General features: G+C 40.9%; 1 protein-coding gene across 4 annotated transcripts in view; it reads right to left on the bottom strand.

Annotated features, from left to right (window-relative positions):
- LOC149800399 (uncharacterized) overlaps window positions 1-13,902 on the bottom strand; it is a 191,989-nt gene that overhangs the window by 13,165 nt on the left and 164,922 nt on the right. For all 4 annotated transcript variants that reach the window (XM_089960036.1, XM_089960034.1, XM_089960035.1 and 1 more), the window contains 2 exons: window positions 2,773-2,846; window positions 367-455 (listed from right to left, as the gene is read on the bottom strand). In XM_089960036.1, the coding sequence (XP_089816162.1) occupies window positions 367-455; window positions 2,773-2,846 (163 nt within the window). The remainder of the gene's footprint in view (window positions 1-366; window positions 456-2,772; window positions 2,847-13,902) is intronic.

Here is a 13,902-nt window from a genome sequence, read left to right as displayed (position 1 = left end):
AGATAACATATATTTATTTTAAAGTTATACCATTTATTTGTTTCGTTTCTCTGTGGTCAATTCAAGCGGCTCAAGTCAAAATTCAAATAAGTTTTCAAGACATTCATGAACGTTTCAATGAGATAACCTGATGGATTTAAAATGCTACCCATCAAATTCAAAGATTGTACACACCATAGTATATAAATATATAACTGCATCAATCGAAAAGAAGGCACAAACACATGCATTGACTATAACAACATTAATGGATGTCTGAGGGTCATTTTGCGAAATCAAAATTATCTATATAAATTCTATTATTTGATCAAATGTCTTTGAGAAAAGCTCGACAAAAAATAAAGGTAAAAGGATATTGCAACTTACGCCAAAGCTGTTCCCTTTTTTGAGTAGTGCCACCGTCCGAACAACTTGATCCCCGGACTGCTTGTCCGTCTCCAATATAGTTACCACGGCTATTCGGAAAATGAGATGTGAAATTTACTTTTACTACCATCATTTGTATAAACTTGGTTCAATAGATGTTAAACGTAAGAAAACCGTTCATATCGGAAAATGACATTTTTGTTGCCCAGATTGTACTTATTCACTCGGCATTCTTTGTACACTGGTAATTTCAACTTATCGACAAAGACATGTGTTGATATTAACTTTTAAACCATTCATCTGGCACCATAATCCAGGCCGAAAAGATATTTTATTAAGAATACCAATATAAAGTTGAAGTTTGATCAGTCAAGATAAAAACAATCTAATATTTGCATTACAAAGAACAGGATATTTATGAGCAAGGAATTATTTTGGAGTGTGGGGTTATTAAAAGAAACACTGCAGACTGAGACTGACTTTGGCAAGCTGAGAAACCTGGGTTAGAAACAGTCGACATAATCATCAAGTAAAATTGTTTGAACTTTCTGAAGCAGCTTTTACCTATTCAAAACACGATGATTACTGTGATTACAGAAACGCTGTTTATAAAAACGGTTTGTTGCCCTAAAGTTCTTATTATCTTGTACACCATCCCAAGAAAGTCGCGGATTTGCCCATTATTTTGGAAACTTGATCAGCACGTAACTCATACTCAGAACCCTTGGATAAAAGACTTCCTTACAAAGAATAACTTCAAATAATTTCCTGACTTTAGTTTCGCTTGCAGAAAATAAAATAAAAATAAAGAATATTTATTTATGAAAAAAGATACACTGCAATTAGTGGATCATGTGGGTTCGCGTCATAATAAATTACTGGATGACATGAGTTCGGCTCTTGATCAAATCATTTCTAGAACAGGGACTTTCACATATATTTTTTGAATTTATTTCACGTTTTCGTTAACAACTATAAATCAAACACCGTTTTTTTATGCCTGAGTAACTGTAATATAGATTAAAAGATATCAACATGTTTGTGTATTCAATTTAGACTTAATACATAGATGCTCCCTCTCATCAATTTATTGGACTCAGATTTCACCAAAGCAAAGTGCAATCTTATTATCAACGAGTCACTAATGTATCGATAGATTGCGAAGAGGTGGTTATGACGCATTTTTTATATTCATATTCATATAGGCATGCCATTAGGGAAAACAACGACAACTGATGCGACATTTGGGACAGCAGCTTGTCACATTTTCATATTGCATTCTCTCTGACAATTAGTATAGGGTTACACTCTGCACGGTCTGTATTGATTTTTGAACCTCTCGAGCAGCTGATTCAGCCACCCCGCCCACCCCCCGCCCCAATATGACTTCCTGTGATATATATACATGTATATATAGCATGTGGTAGTTGTATGTTTGGGTTAAAATTACGTTTAATTTTAGTCCCAGTTCTGAGTCTAATCTTACCAGAAATTTACCACATACATATCTTTCTTGAAGACAAATCCAGCAGTCAACACAGGGATGGTAATGGGGTGTTTCTGAATAGCTTAAAGTTCTATGCATAAAACACAATTCTGAAATCTTGAAAATGTGTGTGTGTGTGTGTGTGTGTGTGTGTGTGTGTGTGTAAAGAAAAATAAACGGCATATGACCTGTGGGAATGGAATGGGGGTACTCAATTATATAATTGGCAATATGAAAAAATGGAGTGGGGGCACTCAATTATATTATTGGCAATATAGATGTATGGGGTGGGAGCACTCAATTATATAATTGGGAATAATGATGTGTGGAGTGGGGGCATTCAATTATATAATTGGCAATATAGATGTATGGAGTGGGGGCACTCAATTATATAATTGGCAATAAAGATGTATGGAGTGGGGGCATTCAGTTATGTAATTGACAATATAGATGTTCACACAATAAGGTTTAGGGCTCAATATCGGGTTTAAACAGTGTTATATTCTACCCCAAAACAATTATAGATACGAGTCATTTTATTTGTGTATGAACATTTGTTATAATGAATGGTATAATATCGTTTCACCAGGTAAATTGAAGTCAGAAATGAAACAGATAAGATAATAGGAGATAACACATCCTTTGTAATTACATTAACTTCCCTATCTGTCTTATCAAGAGTGCCGGTTCTAAACCTCCAGTGGATTTTGATACCTCCATCTCTTTTTAACATAAAGACGATGGAACTGCAACTAGTTGCTGTACATTTGTACTAGAGCATTCTTGCCTCTTGCAGCACAAAATCATGAAACTGTATCCCAAAAAACATAGAACAAAAGAAAATGCGCTTTCTATCTATCTATACAGGTATGCAATTTATTCACAGACAGAGAGAGAGGGGGTGGGGAGATAACACGCACCTGTCCCTGACAAGATGAAGTAGAAATTGTCAGCAGTGTGACCCTGTCGAATAATCACCCTTTTTGCCTCAAACCTGTAAAGTACGAAATATATACACTAATTATAAACCATGTTTTCAAATACAATATATTTTTTCAAAGGAAAATCTATAGCACTTCACATCAATACAAACTGAAAACTTGTAGGATGCAGATGTAATAATTGTGGTTTACTTCACCATTTGGACACACACATAGACAAAACATAACAATCAGACATATACAACCTGTAAATATGTTTAAGTGTTATGTCATACGCTGATTTGTATCATAAATATGCATACAATTTTGCAATATTGTCAAACGTCACCAGCTCTGCCTATACAGATGATACACCCAGAACTAAACAGTGTAGATCCAGAACTAAACAGTGTAGATCCTGATTTTATGCATCGATCGGCAAATTGGGATCTAGACTGTTCCGTCTATTGTAATTCTGGGAGAACATGGTTGGCCCTAATCAGCACTGTTTTACGATAGAGAACATAGTTAGCCCTAATCGGCACTGTTTCACGATAGAGAACGTGGTTGGCCCTAATCAGCACTGTTTTACGATAGAGAACATGGTTGGCCCTAATCAGCACTGTTTCACGATAGAGAACGTGGTTGGCCCTAATCAGCACTGTTTTACGATAGAGAACATGGTTGGCCCTAATCAGCTCTGTTTCACGATAGAGCTCTTCTCTGTTCGAACTGGGGTAACGTCTACATGGGTAAAATAGGTAATCATCATAATTACAATCCCATGTACTTGCTTTAATTATACCTCTGCCACGTTTAGGACCCATTATTCAGTTTGAAGTATTTTAGCAGCAGAGGGGGCGAATCCGACATTTTGTCCAATCGTTATTTTGCTTAATTATTACTTTCTGCACTCAACGATCTAGTGTCGTCAGCGCCTGGTAAAAAAAAAACGACGACGTCGTTGGGGGATCGTCGCGTCGTCATTTGGTTTAATTAACACCTTCTGCGCGTCGATCCCCAGCGTCGTCAGCGTCCGGTAAGCACATCGACGACCGCGTCGATGTCATTGCCCCTCTGCTGCTTACAATGAAAATTATTTACAACTAACCGAATATTTGGTCAAGTCCGATACGATATCGTGTCCGAGGATCATGTAAATTTATCGTTACGAATCCATGTGGGGTCGACTGAGCATGACTAAAAAAGTTTCGAAAAACATTAAAGTCCATGTCACCGCCGCACCATGTCTGCCAAATATTTCGTAGCGTGTGTGTATCAACGCCGTTGAACACAGCAAGAATATTACAGTTGTCTCTAATTACTTTTGGAATCTGAGTGTATCGTTGAGTGACATATATCACGTCAGTGTTTTTATGCCTGCCTCTGGAAAATATTCTAGCTGGGTTTTTTTGATTGTCTAACATAACATCATCGTACACGACTAGATTGTTAACGTCGCCATCAATATCATCAATACCCGGTGCATCATTGATATCCGTAATAAACTCAATAACATTTTTTTTAGCGATCGCTGATGCATTCTCGTTGAAATCTTTCAACACCTCGTAGCATCGTTGATCATCTACGCTAGGAGCAACCAAATACAACTTATCCCACTTCATCCATCTCATTATTAAATTGAGTAACAATTGCGTCTTGCCGGATCCAGATGGTCCGATGATAATCATCCGGATCGAGTTTGGTAACGCTGCAACATGCTTAACTGGTTCTCTTGTTTTAGTCGCCGAAAAATCAATTATATTCATATCTCTATACATAAATTATGGATCTATATTGTGTGAAGTGTAGAGTGCGTACTGGCACAAATGATATGACAACCGTTACGACAAGAAATAACAGATCGGCGCTTACTGGTAAGTGTGTACAATGCGGTACAAAAAAATTTAGATTTATTTCTATTAGACCCGGAGATGTTTTAAAAAAAAGCGAGGAGGTGACATCGCAGCCAAATTGGCAAAACTCCCCGGAACACCGTGGGCAAAGTATCCAGGAGAAAAACACCTCCCAGGATATAACTACTGTGGCCCCGGAACACGATTAGATATTAGACTCGATGATCAAAATCAGCCCAAACCCGGTGAGTATCCAATAAACGCTATCGATAAGGCGTGTCATGCTCATGATGTTGCTTACAAAAGTAGCGATCTGCAACAGCGTCATATCGCGGATGTAAAATTAATTCACGCGCTAAATGCTATTCCTGATAAATCCGTCAAAGAAAAATTAGCCTCATGGTTGGTAAAATCGGCTATGAAAGGTAAATTAATGATGGGCGCTGGTAATTAATAACAACATGGATTCCATCTATTATTCTCCGAGAGGATACTGGAAGGGGAAGGCTGCAATTGGTAAGCTTGCAAGCGCTGCAAAGGTAACAAAGACCACTGCGGCTAATTGGTTATCCAAACAGGCTATATGGCAAATCTATCTACCACCGCCTAAACAAATCAACTTCTCGCGCTTTGATGTCAGCGTACCTAATGAAGTTCATCAGGCTGATATACTATTTCTGCCGCATGACAACGGTTACAAATACGCGCTAACCGTAGTTGATGTTGCGAGTCGATACAAACAAGCGGAACCGTTGAAAACAAAGTCAGCAACTGAAGTAGCCGATGCGTTTGAGCGGATTTATCGAAGAGGTCCTCTGCGCTGGCCAAATCTATTACAAGTTGATCCTGGTAGTGAATTTCGCGGCGCTGTTTTATCAACGCTGAAACATCATAGCGTCGCGATACGACGAGGTCATACTGCGCTACATCGTGATCAGGCAATTGTTGAACGATTCAATCGAACTCTCGCTGAACGGTTATTTGGATATCAATACGCGAAGGAATTCATCCAAGAAAAACGATCTCGTGAATGGGTTAAAAGGTTGCCAGGTGTAATTGCAGCGTTAAATAACGAGATTACCCGAGTAATCAACATGAAGCCCAGCGACGCGATTAAATACGAGTATATACCCGGAAAATTAAAAATAAATAGCGTTTCTAAGCCGATTCTTGGCGATGTCACTGTTAGATATCTATATGAACCAGGAGAGCTTGAAGGCGGTAAAAAAAGGGCTACCGATCCTATTTGGAGTGTTACCACACATAACATATCAACGATAACACGATCAACTGGTAGACCACCGATCTATAGACTGGATTCAACTGCTCCTCAGCGCGGATTTACACGCGAGCAACTACAAGTGATACCTGACGATACTCAATTACCCCCGCGTGGTCTTAACTAGCGCCGTTGCGTCTATTGCACTCAAGACAGGTCAACCTCACATTGTTTTTGACATGACCGAGACTGTTATCGATCCTATCCACGGTAAATTGGCGAGTGTCTTTATCCGAATAACGCCAACTCATTATACAATTGCAACTCGCGCAGTGATTATTCTGTTGTTGTCGTAGCGAGATTATTAATTCGGCATCAATATCAAAACGCCGCTGTTTTTTTTATCCTGTTGGCGGTAACCCGAGAGTTTTCTATTAATGACGCTTGCATCGATGGTGACTTTGTCGCCGGCTTCGTCAGTGACTCCGTCACCGGCTCCGTCAATAACAATTCTTCGAAGCTGATTTATCCTCCGTACTCGGGACACTGCAAGATAGACTAGATTTGACCATTCGATGCGATTATCAACCATCCAAACAATTGTGTCCGTGATGGTTAGTCCCTGCGAGGAATGTATTGTTGTTGCGTATCCCAGCGTCCACGGGGATTTATTAGCACGTAGCGCGTCCTCGACGACACCGATATCAACGAGCACAATATCATTCAGCACGAGAATTTGTTTTTCTGTCCGGCCTGGAATTTCAACTTCAATGTTCTGCCGCCGTGTATCCGCGGGTCTATAACATAACGGCACTGGACGCGTTGGAAACTTTTCCTTATGCAACGTAAGCAACTTCCGCTGAAGTGTGTCTCTGACTATCTTTCTACTCGCTACAATCAAATCGTTTGGTCTCCATGTTTCCCAGAATTCATTCAACGGCGTTTCCGGAATCACCTCGCGAATTATTTCACACTGAATTCTATCCGGCTGTAATCTGATTAATTTCTTAACCCCGCGCAGTTGTTCATCAAGTGCTCGGTAATCAGTATCGGTTTCTTCATAATAGTCCACAAAACCCCTTAACCAATCATGTGGACCCTCGCCGACAAATGGTGGTGGTTGGCCATTGTCGCCACACATGATCACCGCTGTATTCGCGCGCAGCAACCACTCAAGAAACATTTGTAAAGTATCTAACGAAACAGTACATATCTCATCCCAGATGATAATGTCGGGAATAAATTTTTCACCCATTCGATCAGGAGTCCACTCACCGCCGCTGTATCGAAAAAAGCTGTGATAAGTAACGGCGTCAACATTTCGTTGTTTTATCTCTCGCGCTAGTCTATGGGTCGGTGTAAGCACGATTATACTTGCCCGCGTACGAAATAATTCAATTGCCCGAGTCGTCTTTCCTGACCCGCCACAGCCGCTTAAATAAACCGTCTTGTGTCTACAAATTGGATCAGAACACGGTGGTGCATTAGACCATTCTGATAATTTATCACCGCGTAAGTAGTCGTTCTCAACGGTGACATCTGCTGACGGGGAATAATCGCGTCGTATTTCATTTTTAATTCTCCATGTACCCCAACTCTCGTCCGGACTAGTAAACTCGGCTACGTTTTCCTTGTACGCTACGTCTATATAAAATGAATCAACGGCTACTCTAACCGCGGTGTCGGGGAATCTATTTATCATCGAGAATAAATTGATAGCGGCGTAACCCAGCATAGACGCCCTCAAATGCGGGTATGCCGGGCTGTCTCCATCGCTGTAGGTAACAACTGTACCCAACCTCGTTCCATTGGACAAGAAAGCTGTTTTGCAGTTCACGTATCTATTTTTCGCCACTGCGTCCTTGATTACGAAATCATATTCTGCGTCATCTATAATCAGCCGTGAGCAATATCGTTTGTAATCGCAGTTTTTTCCACCTTGTGTGAACTTACCAATTATTCTTCTACCGAGATCTTTTGCCTCGTGGTTTCGTTGGTTGAATATCCTCCTGGACCATTCGATGATATATTCCTCGTCGGCATCAATGTGTTTTCTGGACTCGTCAATTATGCTATCTAGACGCTCCGGTTCTGGTAACCAGACTTCAGTCTGCGCCCGGTATGATATAATCGCGTCACTGACAATCAACGAAACTAGCATGCTACAATCAATCATATACCGTAGCAGCGCTATTGGCAGCCACTTCTTTTCAGTCATGTGTCTACCGATCCAAATATAACAACAGCGATGGAGTCCTGCCGCGAATTCAAATGATACTATGCGAGCGAATCCGGTTAAATCAAAATCAGGCAGTGGTCCATTAATAGCAACACGAGTCATTTCATGACTGGGGTGTCCAAATCGTCTAAAGTACTCAGCGGCGGATCCATACCCGAGAAAACTCGCTGGATAACAGGCAACCATATCAACGGAAATCATAGCGTCGCGGTTGTATTCAGTGTTCCATAGTCCACCGTGATAGTATTCCAAACAACTGGATTGTACATCTGGTAAAAATTCCTTGCGCGTTGGTCTCCACGCATTTTTCCTTGCTGCAACATGAGCTACAACCGATGGAATCGTAAAACAATTTGTTAGCAGTTGCTCATCATGCTCTTCAAATTCCATGGCGGTTTTTTTCATCCTGTTGTGAAATGCTTCAGTACGATATAATTCGCCGTTTGGTCTTACAAACTGATCAAAGGTATCCGCATCGTTTTCAGCGCTGCGAAGTAACCACACTGATACAGGGTCGTTTTTACACAAGTAGGCAATAGCATCAAATAGTTTCCTCTCCGCGAGAAAACCATCCCGGGAGAATTCTTCTCCCAGGAATTCTTCGGGTATATACTTTACTGTTCTATCCCGTGGAAATATTGTGATCGCGGGCGTCCATGCGTGTTCGTTATGATCAATAATTTTGATTGGGGCTCCATTTGATTTATACTTCGATTCGTATAATACTTCACCGGTTATCGTTGTAACGGTTATTGGAAATCTCAGCGATGTTTCTAATCTCGCTATGTCGCTGATGGTTGCTCCACGCTCGCGCACTGTCTCCTCCCACCGGTTGATTTTGCTACGTCGTAAATCAGTCAATTTGTTTCCTCGACACGCATTTGTAAAATGCTCTATTACTCGTTCTGCTACACAATTTATCCCCGTTGACTGTTTCATCGGTTTCAGTTTTCCGATATCAGGTTTCTTATTTAACGGGTATATTCCATAAACAACTGCTGTTTCAGGATACGCTCGTTCATAGTATGGTCTATCAATTCCGGTTAACAACCCCGGCTTGGAGTCGCGGCTGACAATGACTGTTTTCTTGTCGCTGAGAACCGGTTCAAATTTATCACGTATGATCCAATCGCCTGATTTCACCCGGACAATGAATTTTACTCTGAAGAAATACCTTTTACCGTCAAGTTGTGATATTATCGTTGCTGCGCGGTTGTCGTTCATGGTAGCATCAACAACGCCATCAATTCGAAATGTTGACCAACTATGAGATGCACCATCACGCTTGAATTCATTGATACAATCGCGTATTTTATTCAACAGGGTTTTATCGTTTATTAACGCTTTTGGTGTGTCCTTGAGGACTCTATCGAGATTGAACTTAATATTTTTCCGGGGCTTAATTGCTGCCAATCTCTCAAACTCATCCATATAATTAAAACAAGTATTTAAATGAAAGAATATAGTATAATGAATCACTGCAAATGGTTGATGATTGGGTCGACAACCCCGTGCAATAAATCATGTAGAGGTGAATTCTGCGGGTATCATTTACAAAGCGTTCGTAATGGTTCTCTTGGCCCCCTCCCGTGCTTGGTTTGTCACGTCGGTGTAAGAGGAAAATCGCAGTTGTGTATTAATTGTGGCGGAAAGCGATACAGAGAGTTAAAACGCTATTATGATAAACGAATTAAAAACGCCGTCATTGACCCCACCGCAGACTTCGTCATCAAAACCCCCCAAGACTACGTTGAAAGATTTATAATTAAACCAAATAATAAATTAGACAAATAGTATTATTATATAAATGGACCAAGAATTTCAGCCGCATCCTGTGCTCGTCAATTACGAGGCATCTCGCGACGGCATTGTTAGAAATCGTAGACTGAAGAAGCCGGTTGGTACCGTAAGTAATCAGGGGTATCTGATGTTTAGTGCCGGAAAGAAGAAGTATCTCTGTCACAGGGTGGTATATGAAACGTTTAAAGGGCCAATCGAGAATGGACTTGTGATTGATCATATTAATAGTAATAAGACTGATAATTCTCTTTCAAACCTGCAAGCTGTCTCGCGGAGTCAGAATAACAAAAAAGGTAAAACAGGGAAGCACGCAAAAAAAGCAAAGAGCGTCAAATCGTTTGATACAATAACGCACGAAGAAAAAATATTTCACTCTATGAATGCGGCTGGTAAATACTTTGACATTTGTAGAGCCTCGGTACAATTTGTTGCAGAAGGAATACAAAATTCAGCGATCTCAAAAAAGACCGGGCGAAGAATTCGATTTTCATATGTAACATCAAAGGGAATAATTTGTGATGGTATATCACCGAGTGACAAAGTTGCCGACAGTGTGAACGCTGCAGTCTATTACAATTAATAAGTTGTCTTTACAAACAACTGTAATATTCTGTTTTATGTTTCATCGAATGTTAAACACCTTCGGAATTGATACACGGGGTTCATTTTTTTTTATTTAAAAACAAGATGTTTTATAAGAATAATGAATATCGAAGACATCAATAATATATTAGCCGAGATTTCAAAATTAAAAAATCAAGGAATTGAATTATCTGATGGTCTCGACAGTGAAAAAATATTATCCGATTATGAGATTATTAACGAACAGTCGAAACGGGGGCGTTTTACCCTGGCCCGCGAGTACTTTTTTATAAAACGATTACAACATACGATCAATGAAAACTTGTACCACAATGACGCAAATGCATTCATTGGACTATTCACTGCCGTTGAAATAATACGAAAAAAACTCGGACGTGTTTATGAACGACGCCGGGAGATTTCTAGTAAGATCAAAAACATTAGAAGGATTATAGACGAAAACTCCGTGGAGCCCCCGATGGTACACTCGGCGGAAAATTAGAAAATTGCGGATCAATTTACAATAATGGTAGGTGAATCACTTACTACTCGGCTAGCCAGAGAGCGGCTAGCAGCGCTTAGAAAGTTCATACCGTTACGAGACAGGGTCCGAGAACAACTTCAAGCGCGGCAGCAAATGCAAACTGATTTTGCTGTTGGAAGCGAACAACTCTTTGCCCCGGTAACTAAAGCGACCAAAGATGTTACGGCGGCAACTGTGCCCGTCCTCGATGCGCTTGAAAAGATAGCGGCAGAGACAAAACAAACAAAAAGGTCTTTAGAAACACTCCCTGCAAAAATAGCGGCTGCTACAACACGGAGGCCACCACCACTCGCTATAACCGAACCACAAGAACCTTATGTTACAATGGCCGACGAGGAAGAACTAGGTGCTACTGCGAAAGAACCAGAAGAAGAAATACCAGAAGAGGAAATACCAAAAGAAGAAATACCGGAAGAAAAAGAGGGGAATATACCCCGTATTGTACTCAAGAAGAGCACAATAGATGAAATTAGAGGCTTCAGCAGCAGGGAAGAATTAATTAATTTTACTGCCAACAATTTTGCTAAGAGCATACGAGATAAGAAGCATATCAATAGCGGTTACGAGAAAAATATAAAGTCGTTAAAGGACTGGGCAAGAATAGTGTATTTAGCGACTAAACATAAAGATGCATTACCACATCATAGTAAATCCGATTACGACGCATTCCACAAGGAAGTTAAGAGTAGAACACCAAAAAAAGGAAAAGGATACCCTGTTGGTAAAGAATCCTACGGCGTTACCTGCCCTAATAGTGTTCTCAGTGATATATCACGGCTGGAAGTACTAATCGGAGGAAAACGAGCCGGAAATAACTCTACGGAAATAATCAATGAGGCCGCTGATATTTGCAAGCGTTTATTTGCAGGCGGTATTATGGACATTAATGCATATCGAACGCTCATAGACGAACTCGTGGATGATTAATTGGAAAACTGGTGTTTTTATAATAAGGATGATTGTACACTACAACCATGATAAACCAGTACTCGTCTACGTGGTAAACTCGCGATTGCCTGTTTACCGCGCGTACTATGGAGATGGTCTCGGTAGCACCATTGCGGGTTTATTTACAAGAATGGCTCCAAAAGTAGCGCCGTTAGCCAAACAATTAGGAATGAAGGCTATTGATGTTATTCGTGATAAGGGTATTAGTGCCATTGGAGATGTTGCCGGAAGGGCGTTTTCAGCCGCGCGGGACAAACTAATGTCATTGGTGAAATTCAGGAGAAAAAAACAGAAACCACCGGTAATGCCATCAACGACAGTGATGCCTGCAAATGTCAGTAAAGTAATAAATAACGCCGTGGAAGAAAAACTAGAGTCGTTGGCGACGACTTCGCCATCCGCCGATGCGGCAACCAACGCGCTCATGAACGCGATAGCGGGGAGTGGTTTAAATTCAAAGAATTTACGACGAAAAAATCGCAATTGAAAATATCAACATGATAAATAATAGAATGTTTGCGCGAACCGCTGATCCCGCGTTTGATATGGATGCCCCAGTGCGCAGGGATGATTCTGTCCGTGATTATCAATATTATTCTTATTATGCAGCGCAACCTGACCTACGATCGCGAATTGAACTTCAAGTCCAAGATACCAGTAAATACTTTCTGCCGTGTGAAGCGTTTATCGAAATCGAGGGAGAACTCGTGACAAATGCTGCCGATAATGCACCATACGCAGATGACCCTCGTGTTCGAGTTGGTTTCGTCAACAACGGTATCATGGCGTTATTTGAGAGCGCTAGATATCTTATTGACGGGCGAGAAATTGAATCAATAGAACGCGAGGTTGATGTTGCAACAACGATAATTGGGTTGGCGAGATACTCAGATGATTATACAAGATCGGCGGGTCCATCTATAATGTTCGCAAAGGACACCACTAATAACGCTGATCATCTTCAGTACATCAATGTGATGGCGAAAAAAGAGACCGCAGGTGATCAGGCTGAAGCAGCCAATCCAGACCGCAGAGCAAAACCGGACGCTGATTTCACTGTTACAAAAAGTCTTAACGATAATTACAATATGGGATTCGCAACACGAGTAGGAATGTTGCAAGGACCACGCCGACAGTTTTCATGCGCGATTCCACTCCATCATATATTTGGATTCTGCAGAAATGTTAGAAAAGTTGTCTATGGGGCCAAGCATACAATTGCCCTGACGCGAAGGGGCGATGATAACAATGCAATATGGCATGCTGCTGGCGTCGCTGCCGGTAAAGTCATTTTAACTAAAATGGCATTGTGGATGCCGGTGCTGACTCCATCAGTTACCACGGAAGCACGATTGTTAGCATTTATGGAACAGGGAGGGAAATCGTTGTTGAGTTGGCTAGCGGTAACAACTGATGCTAAAGAGGATAACGTCGCCGATACGTTTACATGGCACCTGGCATCAAAACAGGGTGTTTCAGCCCCGCGTCATATTTTTATAGCGCTACAGAATAGGGAACGATTGGGTAATCAAGAACGCAGCCATATGATATTTGATCAATTAGGAGTCAGGGATGTTTCGCTGAGAATAAACGGACAACAGGAACCATCCGAGGATATACAGCTTAATTACGACAACAACCATATCGCACGTGTGTATCATCGATTGCTGTCATATATGGGTCGTGATCAAAACGTCGACACTGGTTTGCAAATATCACAACTTGATTTTAAAAACCTGTATCCGATTTATTACTTTTCGTTGGAACATCTTGATTTAACGAGACAATCCGTCGTTGATATACACTTCCGAGCTCGTATAGCCCCGGGTGGTGTTAATTATAGAGCGGTTGCTGTCATTCTCAGCGATAAATCAATGCTGCTAGAAGGCGTTGGTGGACGAATGAGAATCGTTGATGCGCCAGTGGAAAACATGTAATTGAA

The sequence above is a fragment of the Sinohyriopsis cumingii genome, chromosome 5 (genome assembly GCF_028554795.1).
Source record: "Sinohyriopsis cumingii isolate HCF-2022 chromosome 5, ASM2855479v2, whole genome shotgun sequence".
NCBI classification, from domain to species: domain Eukaryota; kingdom Metazoa; phylum Mollusca; class Bivalvia; order Unionida; family Unionidae; genus Sinohyriopsis; species Sinohyriopsis cumingii.
This window is presented reverse-complemented; position numbering and strand designations above follow the sequence as displayed.